Genomic DNA, 18,357 nt, shown 5'->3' with positions numbered 1-18,357 from the left:
CATTGATAAAATGCTTGCCACGCAAGTATAGGGATCTGAATTAAATCCACAGTGCCCATGTGAAAGGCTGGGCCTGGTGGCATATGGCTGTCATCCTAGCACTGGGGATAAGATGGGAGGTGGAGACAGAAGGATCCCTGCAGCTGTTGGGTGGCCAGCCTAGTCTAATGGTTAAGCTCCATGCCAGTGAGTGAGCCTGTCTCAGAAAACAAGGTTATTTGGAAGTTTGAGGAAGAATGACAATTAAGATTGTCCTCTCTCTCTCTCTCTCTCTCTCTCTCTCTCTCTCTCTCTCTTACACACACACACACATGTACGGTCTGACTTGTACATTTGCACACATACCTGCATGTGTGCATGTGTGTACCTGTGCACACACAGAGAAATACAAGAACTAAGAAGTTCCTGTGACAGTCCAGAAGGACGTGAAGGTAGCATGGTTGGAGAAAGCTTCACAGAACAGAAGAGGTGAAGGTTGAGAAACTGCCCTCTAGGAAAGTCATCACGACAGAGGAAGCAGTGTGTACCAAGACAGAGGGGCATCATGAGTACGGCATGGCAGCCATGACATGATGGGGCTGGGGAAGGCTTTAGAAGTGAGAAGGTGTCTTAGTTAGGAGTTATATTGCTGCAATGAAACCATGACCAAAGAACAAGCCGGGAGGAAAGGGTTTATTCAGCTTATGCTTCCACATTGCTGTTCATGGCAAAGAGAAGTCAGGAGCGGAACTCAAACAAGGCAGGGTCTTGGAGGCAGGGGCTGATGCAGAGGCCACGGAGGGGTGCTGCTTACTGGCTTGTCTCTCCTGGCTTGCTCAGCCTGCTTTCTTATAGGAGCAAGGACCACTAACCCAGGGATGGCACCAGACACAATGATGGGTTCTCCCCCAACAATAACTCATTAAGAAAATGCATTACAATTGGATCTTATGAAGGCATCTTCTCAATTGAGGTTCCCTCTTTTCAGATAACTCTAGTTCGGGAGTCAAGTTGACATAAGACTAGCCAGCCCACAAGGATACAGTATGTGAGTAAACCCGGGCACAGGGTATCCTCTGGGTTGTTCATATTTCACTAGTGATGGTGAAGTCAGTCCCTCCTGTTTGAGAAGTTGGTTCTCAACTTTCCTAATGGTGTGGCCCTTTAATACAGTTCCTCCTGTTCCGGTGACTCCAGCCATAAAACTATTTTGTTGCTACTTCATAAGTGCAATCTTCTACCGTTATGAGTCATAATGGAAATATCTGATGTGAAGGGTGCTCCTACAAAAGGGTCGTTGGACCCCCAAAGGACCCACAGGTTGAGGGCTGCTGTTTTAGGTAGAGATACTTAGAGCTTTATATTCTTAATCAGGGAAAATAGTTGCAGACGAGTCACCTTTCTACAGGGTGAGTGGTGGTTCTAGGCCTGGGAGGTGAGTTAACATTCACCTTGAAGCCCCTGCTACCTATGAACAGAGAATCAGGAAGGGTTTGTATGGAATAGGCCCATGGCAGTGTCTGGTGGGTGTCTGACTCACTGTCTGAGTAGCCATTTCTGTGTTTGTGATGGTGACCTCAGGGCACCCACTGGGACATGGGCTGAGAAGATGTTGCCTGCCCTGAAGACTGGTCTCCCCTCTAACTCTGCTCACATTGCCCACCGCCCCTGACTTGGTTTCCTCCTCTGCTGCCTGTTTTGTCAGCTCTTTCCCCACGCACTCCTGCTCTCTCTTTTATCTTAGGATGGCGTGTTTGATATTTTCTTTGGTGTTTTCTTTCCTAGCCCTTGATCAGCTTTATCTCCCACTGCTCTTGCTGCCTGTGGGGATGATTAGTCAGGTCACATGACATCTTTTCTAACCCAGGGGGCTGCCCAATTGGAGTTCAATGCAGCCCAGATGGAACATAGTAAATAATAAGTGATAACTTGGGGTTATCAATAGGAAAGCAGATTCTAACAGCATGGAGGGTAGGCATCTGCCCAGCTATTGTGATACCTCAGGCTATTTAAAAATGTAAGGCTGTGTGTATCTTTCATCTGGGAACATAAATGATCCAAGGCAGGGAAGAAGCCCCCTGCCAGGATTTTTAATACATACCCAGAGGTTAGTCTACCAGTTGACTCTAGGTCCGAATTAGTTGACGATCAGCGCTAACCATCACATATAAGGGACAATGGAGGCATTTAATTAGAGAGTTGACTCAAGCCCCAGAGAGGAACAATATGATCTGCTGTGTAAAGTATGAATTGAAATTACAACTGGTGAAGTTAGGGGACTTGTTTGCCAGTAGAGACAATTACACATACCTAGGGCAGAGGTAGGAAGGGAGGGAAGGAAAGGAGAGAGGTTGGAAAACAGAGGCAGTTACAGATGGGAGTGACAAAGCCTGGGTAGATGCTGTAGGATTAGGGAAGTCTCTTAAGGATAGTTTAAAAAATTGGGAAATTCTGAAGCATGCCCAGCTGGACAGTAACAGGACCAGGAAAACAGAGCTAGGAAGGATATGGGGGAGGGGGATGGAAGGTTTCTGTTGCCTTAGGGGACTGGCCAGGAGATGGGGATGGGTTGCCCTGGAGAAGTCACAAGGAAGGCACAAGGACTGTGGTATATTTGTTATCTGTGTTGGGGATGTCCCTGGGAGGATGAGTGGATAGGTAGATGAAGAGTGTTCAGGAAAGGGAGACACTCTGATCAGAGATGTGGGGAGGAGGGATTGGGGCTCGCAAGTTGAAGTCTGGGCAAAGAATCATCTGGAAGACAGGACAGAGAGTGTGGACATGGGGACGGGGAACATGCTGGGAATGTGTAACCCTGATTGGCAGCACAGCTACTGCCAAATGAAATACAGAGGCAAGATGGGAAATGAGGTCCTAGAACAAGAGTGGAGATCCTGCAGTAGGGTTTGAGGAAGGGTACCCATCTCTGATGCTCACCTGAGTGAGATGAGAGGGATAGGGAGAACAAGGAGATGGGCCGTCTTTAACACACACACACACACACACACACACACACTAGCACACATATGCATGCGGGTGTATTTTATGTATATGTATATTTTATCTGCACATATCAGCACTATGTGCATTCTTGGTGCACTGCTGAGTCAGAAGGGGAGTAATATACAATTACATGCCTTTTTAATGAATTTACCCATCCAGGGAGATGAAAAAGAAATGGCCCAACAATTGAGATTTCAAGTATATCCTCATTTAGTCTACGTCATGAAAATGAGGAGACAAAATTGAGTCAGAGCAAAGAGAAGCCAGAGCAAGAGGTGTCGCGGAAGTGGGGAAAGGAAGGAAGTTAAGGTAGGCAGTGGTGTACTGTGTGGTTGGTCAGTGTGGGCAATGAACGAAACTGGTCTGTCTGGGCAGTGCTTGGCTTACTGGGTACCTTTCCAAGTTCATGTTCAAGGAGAGATAGGACCAAGAGCCTCACTAGGGAGACTTCAAAGAGAATGGATTAGACCTAGGAGTGTAGTTTTGTTGATGGAATCCTTGTCTTGCATTCACAATGCCTTCCGTTTGATCTCTACTGAAGCATAAACCAGGAATGGTGGTACATACCTGTAATCCCACAACTCAGGCGGTGGAGGCAAGAGGAATAGAAGGTCAAGGATGGCTACCTAATGTCTGAGGTCAACCTAGGCTGCATGAAACTCTGTCTCAGAAAAGGGGAGAGGGTTAGAGAAGGGGGCAGCGTGTAGGCTGCAGGGCGGTGACAATGGTGCAGGCGGAGTGTATTGCCTCATAGAGCAAACCTGAGGTGGTAAGGAGGGAAAGCAGGAAGAAAGGAGGAGAAACCATGGCAACACTGAAAAGGAAGAGTGACCCCAGTGTGTGGGCACTCTAGACCCTGGCACGGAACAGCAGAACTTATTCCAGATGCTGTCGTGGATGGAAATGACTTTACTTATAATACCAAGATTGCCTAGTATTGGCCAGGATAGGATGTGAAAGAATGTAGCCATGGTGGTCTTCAGTGATCACAGTAGAACCGGGCCACAGTTCTCCACCATGGCTTCACCTAGGGTTGCCTGGGATACCTTCCAGAAGTATAGAATTGTGGACCTCACTTTAGAGAAGCCCTGGGCATCCATCTTGAATGGGACTGCTCAGTGCTGTTTCCAAATGTCTTCCCTGTGATCAGGTCACTCGGGCAGCACTGAGAACCTCTGATGGGCACATCAGCTTTTTCATGGGCTTGCCATTGAGCAGGATATGAAGGGCGCTTGGAAGTGAAAGGGACACAGGGAGGGTCAGCCCTGAGATCCAGAGGCTTGCTGAGAGAATCTGTTGGCTTTCCCCAGAAAGGTCATTTCCACACCACTTACTGAAATGAAGCTCTGGTTTAATTCTGCAGCTTTGTAAGTTCCCGGAGCCTGGAAGAAAACAGGCACCAGAAGCAAACTCTGTTTTGTTCTTAGGTTCTTCATTGCAGGTTAATTTTGCAAACCCTAGGTGGATACTGAACTGAACCTACTTTCAATGTGCTGTATCCATAGACTGTATGGAAACAGTCACTGCTGGTTTCACATGCTGTCACCTGGCCTGAAGGGTGATTCCAAAGGTCTCTAGGCCTCATTCTGGATGATAAGGGTGACCTGGGCAAGTGTGTCTGTTTGTTTGTGTGTGTGTTCGTGTGTGTGTCCAGAATTCTTTCATCCTCTGAGAAACCTCTTCTGTCTTATATAATGCAGTTTGGGCTGTCAACCAAGTAGTTAACTCCCTATTCAGTTATAATAGTGCAGTTTCTGACATTGATTCAAGGGGTAAGGATGGAACTTTTGAAAAGCATCCACTGGCATTTTAAGAAGAAGACCACTCTGGAGAGAGTGGTAGTTTTGACTTCTCTCTGCTCCATGCCTTTGGAGCTGGGTTGCAGTCTCTCCCACCACACAGCCTTTTGAACAGAGATGAGTTCCTGTGGCCCTCAAGAGAGGCTGGTCATGTGGGGTATGCACTGAAGGGTCAGGCAGGCATGGTCAAAGAGTTTGTGAGGTAGCTGTCCCTGGGATGTCCAGGTGTCCGTCTCTGGGTCGTAGCAGTCAAAGGAAGCTGAGTCCTCGATGTTACAGTCTGTGGTCAGCCGCCGTCCACCCGTCACGTACAGCTTGTTCCCCATCACCACTGGATGCACTGTGGCCCCATGGTGCATCCTTCGGTCTTTCATGTCCGCACACTTGACAAATTTGTTGGACTGAGGATCATAAGCAAGAATCCTCCTTGTGTAGCCTGGGAATTCAGTAACAGGAAGTAACGGTGAGTCATTCACCTGGGGCTGTGGGTCACACCCACACCAGGCAGAGACCCTGAGCTGAACCATAGATGTTCCGGGATCCTGCTGCAACCTGACATGTGGCAGAACTGGGTCTCACAGCTGGATCTCTCTGGCTTTTGCCCAAACGTAGGCAGCATGTAAGGCATTGTTAGAGTGGGGCAGATTCTGCCTTCCAGAGGCTTCTTCAGCCTTGTTGGCATTTTCATGTCTCCTACTTTACCCCATAGCCATAGACGTTCAAGGAAGGAGACCTTTGGAACTCAGAAATGGATGCCCATGGCAGACTATTGGGCAGTTACTTTGAGGGCCCCTACTTTACTGACAAGCAAAACCAAGACATAGAAAGACTTACAAAATAACTTACAGAAAGTATGTAGCCACTTAGTGGTAGAGTTGGGATTTGAACCCAGGTCTCACTGACCCCTACACTAGACCTCTTAACCATAGCATATTATGCATTTACAGAGAAATGATGCACTGGTAGCCATTGTTGTTCTTATTTGTGGCATCGTCATTGTTAATGATTAATATTAATAATAGTAAGATTATTAATGATTACTTTGAGACACACTGTTATACACTGTTACAGACTGTTTTCCGGTCTGATCTGGAACTCACTATGTAACCCGGACTGGCTTCAAACTAGTGATGATCCTTCTGTTTCAGCCTCCCAAGTGCTCAAATGACAGGTTTGAGCCACCACAGCTACCTAGTGTTAACAGCAACTAATGTCTCTTCTTCCCTGTGTGTCTAGAACAACTTTAACATGGCAACAGCTAGGCAGAACAGGCACCATTTCACCCCTTGTTTATACAGAGAGGCGTAGGGAAAGCTTCCAGGTGAATAGCCTTGCCTGCTTTTCCATACTCTCCCCAGAGAGTGTGCTTTTAAAAAGACCTGCCTGACCGGGCGTGGTGGCGCACGCCTTTAATCCCAGCACTCGGGAGGCAGAGGCAGGCGGATTTCTGAGTTCGAGGCCAGCCTGGTCTACAAAGTGAGTGCCAGGACAGCCAGGGCTACACAGAGAAACCCTGTCTCGAAAAAAAACCAAAAAAAAAAAAAAAAAAAAAAAAAAAAAGACCTGCCTGACACTTCCCCGGGAGCATCAGCAACCATTTCCCCTAAGAGCTGCCAAATTTGTCCCCAGCCACCCATCCTCTGTTAACTCACCTCCTACAATGACGATCTGTTCCCCCAGTACCACTGCAGGGGCACACACATTCTTGATCATCCTTGTCTCCATTTTGTACCAGGTGTTCCTGGAAATGTGGTAAACCTGATGGGGAAAACAGAATCATGGCAACAAAATTTCCAGTTAGCTTCCTTAAAAGAGAAAAGAGGTACTTGTCTGTTACAGTTTTTCTTTAGAGAGAGAGAGAGAGAGAGAGAGAGAGAGAGAGAGAGAGAGAGAGAGTGTGTGTGTGTGTGTGGTGTAGATGCCTCAGCTCAGGTGTGAAGGGCAGAGCATGGCTTTCGGGTTTTGGTTCTCCTCTTCCACCATGTGCGTTCCTGGGTTTTAACATCAGTCCTGTGACAAGAGTCATCACCTGCTAAGCCATCTCACTGGCCCAAGTTGTCATTTAGAGGGTGAATCAGAAATGAATTTTTTCCTTTTCTTTTCATGTTTTAAATCGTGGGTATTACTATCAGCAAATGAACTATTGCTGGTAGAAAGAAGAAGTTAGTCAGGTGACCCCGTGAGACCAATGGAGGTATTTCCATTGAATGGACTAAGAGTCCTGCACTGGGAAGACACTAACCTTCCCTTCTTGGGATATTTTATTCTTTTAATGAGAAATGGAAGAGGTTGGATATTTAGGAAACCGATTATTTTTCTAATAATTTTATTTGTAGCTCATGTTTATATTTCTAAATGTTCCTGTGTAGTTGAGAGGGTCAGAGAACCAAGAATAAGTTTGAAGCTATCTAAGGAAGGCTTTGGAACAGTTTATGCCTGAGAGGAATTAGAGGTTTTGGGAAAGAAGAGAAGCAAAAGAAGAAGAAGGGGGAGGGGGAGAAGGAGGAGGAGGTGGAGAAGGAGGTGGAGGAGGAGGAGAGGAAGAAGAGGAAGAGGAGGAAGAAGAAGAAGAAGAAGAAGAAGAAGAAGAAGAAGAAGAAGAAGAAGAAGAAGAAGAAGAAGAAGAAGAAGAAGAAGAAGAAGAAGAAGAAGAAATCAAAGAGGAGAAGGCAGGCTTATTAGCCATCCTCTGAAATGTGGATTGAATAGGATTCCCTCTTTTGTTGATTTCCTAGGATAAAATTCAAATATGAAATGTACACTAAATAGTAATAAGAAAAACTTAGCATAAGAGATAAAGGATGGATTCCACACAAGAAAAGAAGAAACAAAAACTATTAGTTTACAGAGGAAAATGTCATAGTAGTTGTCACTGAAACTTTTTTGCATATAAAATATAATTTCTAGCTTTATCAAAGACCTTATTCTTTCCATTAGATAAAAAATTGGAGGCTGAGTATGTAAGGCACTTGGTAGAGTGTATGTATGTATGTATGTATGTATGTATGTATGTATGTATGTTTGTATGTATGTGCTGATACCAGAACCACATAAGCAGGGTATGGTTGGTGTCACCTGTAATCCTAACACTCAAGAGGTGGAGGCAGGAGGATCAAGGTTATCCTTGGCTACATAGGGAATTCAAGGTCAGCCTGGGCTACATGAGACTTTGTTTTTAAAATAATAAGTAGGGTCTGGAGAGGTGGCTCAGTGCTTAAGAGAGCTGGCTGCTCTTCTAGAGGTCCTGGGTTCAATTCTGAGCAACTCACATGGTGGCTCACAAGTGTCTTTAATTCCAGTTCCAGAGAATCAGATGCCCTCTTCTGGTCCCTAGAGACACTGAATGCATGGGATACACTTGGTATATATATAAGCAGGGAAAGCACACATAAAGATAAATACATCTTTTAAAACAAATACATTAGCAGCAAGAAGAATTTGACATTCATATTTTATCAGGCTCAGAGGAGCTCAGTGATTTGCCCAAGGCTACACAGCCAGACTGTGTGGAAATGGTAATTTCTGCTTCAATCCAGAGGCCATGTTCTTGATGACTAATGTCATGGATCTGTTGAGGGAGTATGGGCCTTTCCTGATAGTTTAAACATTATTACTGTTGTGATTTGCATGTGTACATTTGTGGAATGGCATGTGTGGAGGTGGAGGATCAGAAGATCAAGGTCACCCTGGGCTACTCAGGGAGTTCGAGGTCAGCCTGGGCTACACAGGGATTCTGTGGAGTCTATTCTCTCTGTCCACTTTTATGTGGGTTTGGGGGGCCAAACTCAGTTCTCAAGGCTTTCATGGAAAGTCCCTTTGCCTGCATCCGTCTTACAGTGCCCTGATGGGTGTTTTTAAGACCCAGGTCCCCTTGGGATCTACATGGTTCCTTCTTGCTGTTGAGGTCTGAAGGAGGCTGAGTTTAGTCACAGTGGCAGGGAAGCTCCTTTGTGTCATCTGAAAACACATCGGTGACACTTCTTGAGAAGTGGGATCCACGGAAGAAATGCAAATGCTGCTAGCATTTTACTCAAGTGAGTGATTTCCTCCTGGCCCTCTGTTCCCTCAGCTTTGTGTGGCTGTGGCAAGATAACTATGAAATGATCCTGCCATTATATATGAGATCTGTATTGTCATCCGGCAGTAGAGGCCGAGCAAAGGCCAGGTAGAAAGGGACCATACACATTTACCCCATGTAGTGTCACCATTGAAAGACCACGCTGGAAAGAACAGACCCATCAGATGGAGAAAACTCTGCCTCTGTCTGAATTTCTATCCTTCTCCATCCAGTGACCCTCGGTACTCATTTTAAACTCTGCTTAAGTGAGTCAAATGTCCACTTCAGAGCTAATGCCAGGCAGTAAAGACAAGCCTGGGAATGAACACTTTCACCCGTTCCTGGCTTCCTTCAGTTAGAACACAAAAGGGGATCACTCACGGGTTTGTATTTATTTGACTTTGTTTTAGTTTTGCATTTATTCCTAGGACGTTGGTGACAATTTTGTAGTGTGAAGTCACCAGCATAATTTGTTGATTCTCTTACGAAAAACAGCCAGAGACGGTGGGGCATGGGGGGCGGGGTTCTAGCTTTCCACACATGCGTGTTGGTGGATCTCTCGAGTCTTTTCCAGCTCACGTCAATGTGTGGGACTGAGAATGGCACTGCTGGAGAGTGAGGCTCTTTCTAGATGGTCAGCAGGAGTGTGGGCTGCAAGAAAGATGGGAGGGGAAGTAACCTTCAGCGGCTCTGATAGTGTGTAAGCCATTGCCATTCTTTGACTGGAATTCTGGGAGAAACTCCTGGCACTTCTCCAGTCCCTCTTCTCCAAGCATAGAGGGAACTAAAAATGCAAATCTGATTGCTTCCCCACCACACACAAGAAACGCTTCAATGCTCTCTTTGCCCATACTGTCAGGTCATCACCTCAGCTTCTTGACAAGACTGACAAAGTCCAGCTGTAACATATTCACCTCCACCAGCCCTTCTGGAATGTTCCAGAATCTTGATGGGAGGAGCTTGGAGGCAGCATCTGGGTGGAGGAGGTTGCTGGGGATGATGAAGATTACACAGGGGCTAGCACCTGTTCTCCTCAGCGACTGTCCGGCATACAGCCTTCCTCCTCCTTGCTCTGCATGGCAACCATGTGCCATGCTCTTAGCTCCCCAGGCAGTGGGCTGGGTCTCCCTTCTTCCTTCCTTCCTTCCTTCCTTCCTTCCTTCCTTCCTTCCTTCCTTCCTTCCTTCCTTCCTTCCTTCCTTCTTCTTCTTTCTTTCTTTCTTTCTTTCTTTCTTTCTTTCTTTCTTTCTTTCTTTCTTTCTTTCTTTCTTCTTTCTGGGCTTTTATACAAAGGACCTTTATCCAGGATCACTCCCTCCCTCTGCAGATAAGCCTGACTTCTGCTGTTAGAAGCTCTTTGCTCACAGTCTGGACCTCTCTTCAATGCATCTCAGCATCCACTTGGACTCCCCCCACCCCCCACCCCTCCTCATCTTTCATCTTTCTTATCTGTCAGCTCTCCTCCTCTGCTTCATTGCTCAAATCAGCTTAAGCCAAACACAGAGTTCTCTTCAAAGTCCTCTGGACCCTCGTACTCTGTGTCATTCCCTCAGGTCCCTCCCACTCAGGATACTGCCCCAGCTCTCAGAGCACTTGTGTCTTCAAATTCTGAATCACAACTGGTTTGTAAACTCCTTGAAGGTTAAATGTAATTTTCTGTTTCCTCCCAGGTCTCCAGAGCCTTTTCAGTGGGCAATATTCAATATGACGCACATGGATGAACAGACCCTTGGGGTCTTCTGTATGGGAAGAGAAGCTTACCATTTCGGAACAATCGTTAGAAGCTTGCATGAAGCTGGACAACACTTGATCTTCTGATGGGAGCCTTTATCAAACACTTCTCAGCGATTGTCTAAGTGAAGTGAATTCCTCCTGTCATTTAAGTTCCCATGCCCAGCCATGCTTCAGAGCCTCCTGGAGACTTTTGTAAACACAGATGCTAGATCCCAGGCTAAGAGACTTGGATTCAGCAGACCCGAGGTCAGGTTCCAGGGGATTTGTTGGTGAGGGTGGAGTAGCTTTGGAGTCTTTTTGTGAAGACTTACTGATATGGGTTAGGGGAAGCACTCACATCCAAAAGGACTTTGCCTAATTTGTTTCAGCCTGAACTTCTAGGTAATTTTTCCTTCAAGTGAAAACAAGCTGTATGTGGATGGGGGTGCATTCGTCTCACTCACACTAAGAATTCCTAAAATTACAACACTGAAAAGTTCCTTTTCTTCATTCTCTGCAAAAGATGAATGTGTGCATGTATGTGTGCATTCTGGATGTGTGCCTATGTGAGTATGTGTATACACACACATATGTATTTGTTCTCATATGTGCACATATGTCTACATATGTATGCATTTATGTGCACACATGTTCATATATATGCACAAAGGGGCATATATATGCTCATATGTACAAATGTGTATATTCCATTTTGTGTCTGCATTCACAGAGGTGTATACATGCACATGTGCATGTCATGATAAAAATAATTATATGGATGTACACACAAATGCCTACATGTAAACATACACGTGTGTAAAGATATGTCTATGTATATAAGTATGCAAGAATGCATGTATACACATACATATTTATGACATCTGGGCATATATATGCACTGTTATATAAATGCATATGAATGCATGTACACATAAGTGTATACATACATAATGCAGGCATATATATATATATATATATATACACAATATGTGTGCACATGTATACCCATGAATATGTACGTGCATATGTATGTGTGCATATGCTTGTCATTATGTCTGCATGTATGTATATGTCTGCATATGTATGCCATTATATATGTATAAATGCATATATGAGTATGTCATGTAATTGTAGTGTGTATGTATGTATATTTATGCTATTTGCTATATATGTCCAAGTGAATGAATATACACATGACTGAATTCATGCACACATATACATGCTTGTATGTATATACTATATATATGTATATTGCATGTGACTGAGTATATCTGTATATAATTCTATATGTGCATATATGTATATGTGTGCATGTTCATGTTGCTATATACATGGATGTGAATGCTTGCTCACAAGACTAAAGACACACATGTATATGTGTGCATATATATATATATGTATATGCCATTATATTAGGCGTGTTTATTTATATATGTATTATATACATATGTGCATGTGTGTGCAAACACACTTGGTGCTAACATGATGAGAAGGACTAACGGATTACCTGGATAAGGCGCACAGGATTCTGCATGATGTCCTCACCCCCAAAAAGATAGAGCCTTTGGTCCTTCACTGCTACGGCAGGGTGGAGCACAGCCACTGGCATGCTGGCCATGCTCTCCCAGACGTCACGGATGCTGTCATACCTCTCCATGGACCCCAGAAGCTCCTGCCCTTCTCCAGTACCCCCAATGGAGAAGATGAAGTTCCTGTGGGCGGTGCTTCTGTGGGAGTAGCGGGCTGCCAGCATGGGCTCCCCCACCCTCCACTGGTTGAGTTTCAGAGAAAAGATATACACGCCACAGCTAATGAGACTCTTCCCCTCGCTGACAGCCATGCCCCCGAGCACGTAGACGCTTCGGTGCAAGGTGACAGCTGAGGCCTTGTACAACCGTATGGGAAGCTTGGCTAGGCTCTGCCACTGGCCAGTCTGTCCACTGTAAAGCAAGACATCCCTGGTGGTCTGCTGGTTGTCCTTCCGTCCCCCAAGGAGGAGAAGGAAGTCTTGGTAGGAGCTCCTTGGGGGCATGCGCCATAGGAGTTTACAATCCTGGGCACTGGGACCATACAAAGAGAAGATCTGCTTCCTGGCCATCTCCAGGATGGCCTGGCAAGCAGGTGAGGACTGGAGGAGGGTATCATTGGCAATGAAGTGATGGAAGAAGGCTGGGTGGATGTACTGCAGGCGGACCTGCTGCAGCAGTTCCTGCATGTGCCTCCACCGGGCTTGGAGGTCATGCTTCACCCAAGCCATGAGGGCCTCGAACACCTTTTCCTCCTCACCACAGAGCCTGTCATCTCCCAGGTAGTCCCTCAGCTCCATGGCACAGAGCTCCTTCAGGTCAGCTGACGCTGCCACCTCTGGGAAGTAAGTCAGGGCCACCTCCTTTGCTTTCTTCTTAAGGCTGTCACAGCTTAATATTTCTGCAAGTCTGACCAGGCCCAGGCAGTTGCTGGGGGCCAGCTGGCTCTGGAGGTATGAGGAGCAGGCCTCAAACACCCGGGGATACTGCAGCATGGCAGCAGCCTCCATCAGTGGAAGGACGTTGGCAGCTGAGATATGGACCTCTCCCGTATACACATACGTGATGACCTGCTCCAGAGTTGTGGAACTGATGCCTTTCAACTGCACTTTGGCCTCTCTGCTCTCCCGGAAGTGGCTGCAGAACATGGCCTTGAAGTAGGGGCTGCTGGAGGCCAGCACACTGCGATGACAAGGGACCTCCCAGGCCCCAGAGCAGATGCTCACATCAGTCAGGATCTTGCTTTGTCTTAAGCCATTGAGCTGTCTTAACAAGTCAGAGGAGAAGCTGTGGTCTTTGAAGACAACCCCATCTGGTAACTCCTCATCCATCCTACAAAGAAAAAGGGACACTTCAGACGGAAGCAAAATCAAGGCTTTCTCACAGAGTACACTGGAAGGGTTAGCTGTGGGGGCTCCAAGTCTCTTTCACCACTATCTATTTACCAAGACAGTGGAATCATGAACAGTAGACCACATTGTACATCCAAGAGGAAACCACCCTCACCCTAGACCACAGAGTGATCTACTTCAGGCTGCTATTATCTTCAGAGATAAAAGACACACAGCATCTCCAGCTACGCACAGGCATCTTCCAACCAAAGTGAATAGTCAGGGACTCACATATTAGCCTGACACGAGACTAGTCCATGCCTTTGATAAGAAAGGTACGCTTTTGTCCAGATTCTCATCAGATTTGCCAGGTAATTCATCTAGGAATCTTTCTGAGGGTTAGTTGCTCACCAAGGCTAGTATTCGAGGGTGTGGTCATCTGGTCACAGAAGTAATGGGGTCACAGTGGGCTGCTGCAAGATCTAGATAGAAGACTTTGTGCTCTTGGTTTTTATTTTAAAGATGCAATTAATAGAGAACAAAGACCAAACACTTCTGTGGTTTATTGGTGACACTGGCTGTCTGCCTGCTGAGAAGTGACATATGAGGGACACTTACCTTGTTTTGCTGCAGTGACATCCACTGATGCTGAGTCTGTCTTGTCCTCTCAAGATTTCTACCTTAGGCTTGGGATAAAACCATAAAGCCCGGGCCTTTCCGTTGGCAAATTCTCTGTCCTCGGAGAGTTCTGGGTTTGTTTATGCTGCAGGCACTTTCACAGTTTCTAGAGCTCTGTACAAGAGCTGCCGGGCAGGCAGACAGTGTATACATTCCAAGGCTAAGAATAGCCGCATATGTACTTTCCAATGTTATGACATGTGACTTTCCAGTTGCCTTTTGCAGCCACCCGAGGGCCTGCAGGGCTGCGCATGCCCACATGCCTTGTTTCCTTGGCGAGTGTTTACATCAGTATAAATAGAAAGAGAGGAACACGTTCTCTGACTAAGGCTTTGCTGCCCATTTGGACACATCCCGAGTTCCTTGTCCTAAGAGTGCCTGGGAACTCTAGATGTCTGTAAACAGGTTGCTATGACCTGTGCAGAATCATTGAGGGCAGCTCTGGGTCACAGTCGAGGTAGCAGGTGCTCATGGGAGGGGCAGAGAGTGGACAGAGCCCTGGGTGCTCTTCAGGGGACATCCATGCAGTACCTCCTGCCTGAGAGGACTTCTGTGAGGGCTCCAGTTTCCCTTTTAGGCTCCCAAGGCAAAGGAGCCCAGAGGAAAGGCTCTTTTTGCTTGTTTTTTGCTTGCTTGCTTACTTCTTAAATATTTTTAGTAATCTGTAGTTAGTCTTGTGAAAGTCCTGACTCTAATCAGGCATTCTGTCCCCATGTCTGTCTGTCTGTCTCCCCTCCCTCCCTCCCTCCCTCCCTCCCTCCCTCCCTCCCTATTCGTGTATTCTGACTTATAACAACCATTGACTCTCCCTGCCACCTGCCCCTTCTGGATACCTGCTAACTGCTCTTCAGCTGGGCTCTCTTACACGCAGGCTTCCTTTTCTGTTTCCTCTCACCAGACAGAAGTGAGTTAGATGCAAGGGGCAAGGCACAGTGATCCAGGGGGAAAGAGAACAGTGGAGAATGGGATGAGGAGAAAGAAGGAGGAGGAAGAAGAGAGGATCAGAAGGGGTAGAGGAGAGTGAAGAGGAGGGAAGGGAAGGATGGAGAAAGAAGGAAGGGAAAGAGAAAGCAAGAAGGAGGGAGGGAAGAGGAAGAGAAGATGAGAAAGATAAAATGGAGAGGAAAGAAAGACTGAAGAAGGAGGGAGAAGGAGGAAGAGAAGGCAAGGTGGAGGGAGACAGAGAGGGATGGAAGGAAGAAGTTGAGGAGAAAGGAGGGGATAGAGGAAGGAGGAGAGGGAGGGAGAAAGAATGAGGAGGAAGAGGAGGAAGAAAAGGTACTATAGAGGGAAAGAGGGTGGAAAGAAGAGGAGGAGTAGGAGGACCAGAAGAAAGGAGAGAAGGGAAATACTGGTGGGGGTGAAGAAGGCAATGGCAGAGGCGGTCAGGCTCACAGTGATGAGCATTGGATCACCAGAAGGGCTGGGGGCGGGACAAGCATGTGTCACTCATCTGGGCACTGCTGTCCATGATTGCTCTAGTCACGAGTGAGCTGCATAAAGGCCTGGCTTCCTCTTCCCACATTGCTCAGGCTTTTGTGACAGTCCTTGTTTCTAGTCTCTCCACTGTTACTACCTCCACCTTGTTGGCACAGAGTAACCTCTGGGAAGACAAGGCAGGACTTGCCAGGCTCCATGTCACACCTCCACTGGCTCCCATGTCAAGAGTGTTTCCTAGGAGGAGGCTGGTTGGTCTCCTGACTCTTCCCAGAAACACACCTCCCACTTGCATATTTTTATACTTGCTTCATCAGACAGCTTATAAGTCCATGCACATATATGTGTTAGTATTCCCACTGGGGAGTTAGGACTGACTTGGCTTCTAAGGTACTTGGGGCAGGGTGGAAGGAGTATTCTCACTCATAGTGATAGGTCATACCCCCAAAGAATTCAGCAGCTCATAGACAAAACGGATACCCAAAGCATGGCATTAGGTCCGGGAGTCTAAAGGCAGAAGTAGGTGGCAGCAGAGAGCCTGTGACAAAGGGATCAGGGATGCTGGCCATTCCTGGGCTTCTGTGGCATGCTGAGGACACGGGTGAGCAGTTACATCTCTGAAAGGGGCCCGATGACCCTCCGTTCTCTACTCTGTGCTTTTATGTGCATCTTCCCTTGGTCCATCTTCTGTTGCACCGTCCCCACTCATCCTTCCACATGTGGTCCATGTGCCAACTTCTCTGAAAGTCTTCTCTGCTCTTCGTCACCTCTGCCCTGCTCTCACAACCTCTGTACCTTGGGACAGAGGCTGTGCCTCAGACCTTATACATGTCTGCTGGCCCACTGTGCCTCTCCTGTCAGTGTGGAGTCTCTGAATCCAGAAGGCTTGTTCTCTTGCCGTCTTCCCAGAGTCCAGTGCAGGGTGTAACATCTAGTGGGTGGGTTATGTTAAGTTCCTGAACTGAGGAGAACAGAGGCATAATGGAGAACGGAGAAGATGGGAGCCTCATGGGGGTCTGACCAAGGCAACTCTTATGAAGGACAACATTTAATTGGGGCTGGCTTACAGGTTCAGAGGCTCAGTCCATTATCATCAAGGTGGCAGCATGGCAGTGCCTAGGAGGGCATGATGCAGGCAGAGCTGAGAGTTCTATATCTTGTTCCAATAGCAAACAGAAGACTGGCATCCGGGCTGCTAGGAGGAAACTCTCAAAGCCTACCCCCATAGTGACACCACTTCTTCCAACAAGGCCATATATCTTCCAACAAGGCCACACTTCTAGATAGTGCCACTCCCTGGGTCAAGCATATTCAAACCACCACAGGGTCTCATCTGCTTTGTAGAAGTACCAGGGTTACCACTTGCAGTGTGTGTAGATGGCAATGTGAGCCCTCACCTGAATCAAAAAATGTTAATAATATAATGAGCTGAAAAAATCAAATAATTGCTTTGGATAATAGAGTGAAAGATGAGTGTGGGCTGAGGACATAGCCTTGGTCTTCGGGAGCTAGGAACAAAGGGAAAACAACTTTTGGGGGAGTTTGAATGCCACCTCTATCACGGTTCTTCCAGCCGGTGAGCAAGCCAAGGATATTCTGAGGTCAAAGGGCAGAGTGAATTAGCTTAGCACTGGCCCCTGGAAGGCTGCTTGGATTTCTCCTTCACCTTCTACTTAGTTAGGCCTTCCAGAACCAGGCCTATCAAGAGTTTGAATGAGCCTGGTCATGGGTAAGTGTCTGACTAGCTTCAGCCAGTCTTTTAGTTTCTAACCCTTAGAAAAAAGCAGGTTCTATTCTTTTGGTTTGGCCAAATAGAATTTAGGAAAAGACACAGAGTTTAGCTGCTTAACATATAGCAAACACACACACACACACACACACACACACACACACACACAGAGAGAGAGAGAGAGAGAGAGAGAGAGAATCCAACCCCAAACGTCTTCCCCACCCACGAGTAATCTCAGCCAACTTGCTCATACATCATTTTGTCTTAACTCTCCTTAAAGAAGATATCTTCGTTTCAGATTTGAACATACGGTGACCCAAAATAAATGAGGACACCCAGCTCTGTCCTTCCTTTTGAGGAAAGCCAGTGTCACAATGAATTGAGGCCTAGATTTTGGAAACAGGAGGACTGGGGGCAATCTTGACATTCTTCTCTTGGTATCTGTGCAATCTCTAGCAAATTATTCATGTTCTTCCAGCCTTGACTTCCCATGTGTTAGATAAACGGGGCTTAGCATCCCTGTCCCACACCAGTAACCTAACCTGTATAGAGTGCTGGCAATATACCTAGCCTAGCTAATGTCACCTTATTGCTCTGAAGACAATCTTGTCAGAGACTGACAGGTCCTGGCGACTGACTTTTAGGGTCTAAATTCGTTATCTGTTCATTTTAGCCGTTTGCTTCAGTCCTGAGCAATGGATTGATATGTTCCTAATCCTCTAGAGATTTAACCTTTGGGGGTCCTGGAGAGCAGTCAGAGCTCTGTCATGAACTGGCTGCATGGCCTCAGACATGTCACAAATCTCTGTATACTGTTCCCCATCTGGTCTTGAAGCTGTGAACCCCCGACCCTTCCAGCTGCTCTCAGTGGTTTGTACTCCAGGTATCTTCTTCTTCAAGATAAGGAACAGAAAGGACCTGTGAAAGGCTGAGGCCCAGTGCTGAGGCCTCACCAGAGTTCTGGCTCATCTCTGGCCTGAAGCCAAGTGCAGAGGAGAATGTCAGCCTGTGCCTTTTATAATTTTGCCCTTTCAAGTGAATCCAGGAAGCCTTTTTATTTTTTCCTGGTAGAGTTCTGAACGGACTCTGGAGTTCTTTCTTTCTC

The 18,357-nt window shown here is 46.6% G+C and overlaps 1 protein-coding gene across 1 annotated transcript; it reads right to left on the bottom strand.

Moving 5' to 3' along the window:
• Nucleotides 1-597: 597 nt before the first annotated feature.
• On the bottom strand, nucleotides 598-14,221 carry Klhl38 (kelch like family member 38). The gene is made up of 4 exons (XM_021184291.3): nucleotides 14,027-14,221; nucleotides 12,059-13,409; nucleotides 6,434-6,539; nucleotides 598-5,217 (listed from the first exon to the last, which is right to left on the bottom strand). Exons 2-4 carry the CDS (start codon nucleotides 13,406-13,408, stop codon nucleotides 4,916-4,918), a joined length of 1,758 nt encoding a protein of 585 aa, XP_021039950.1. The 5' UTR covers nucleotide 13,409; nucleotides 14,027-14,221; the 3' UTR covers nucleotides 598-4,915.
• Between the last annotated feature and the right edge of the window lie 4,136 nt (nucleotides 14,222-18,357).

Source organism: Mus caroli, unplaced genomic scaffold (assembly GCF_978045245.1).
Source record: "Mus caroli unplaced genomic scaffold, Mus_caroli_1 scaffold_16, whole genome shotgun sequence".
NCBI lineage: Eukaryota > Metazoa > Chordata > Mammalia > Rodentia > Muridae > Mus > Mus caroli.
This window is presented reverse-complemented; position numbering and strand designations above follow the sequence as displayed.

Bases quoted from the DNA above. Each gene is read 5' to 3' on its own strand.
- Klhl38 (XM_021184291.3), bottom strand. From the start codon at position 13,408: ATGGATGAGGAGTTACCAGATGGGGTTGTCTTCAAAGACCACAGCTTC. The intron at 6,540-12,058 runs GTAATCCGTTAG...TTTCCCCATCAG, and splicing joins ATCCTGTGCGCCTTATCCAG to GTTTACCACATTTCCAGGAA. The intron at 5,218-6,433 runs GTGAGTTAACAG...CTGAATTCCCAG, and splicing joins ACAGATCGTCATTGTAGGAG to GCTACACAAGGAGGATTCTT.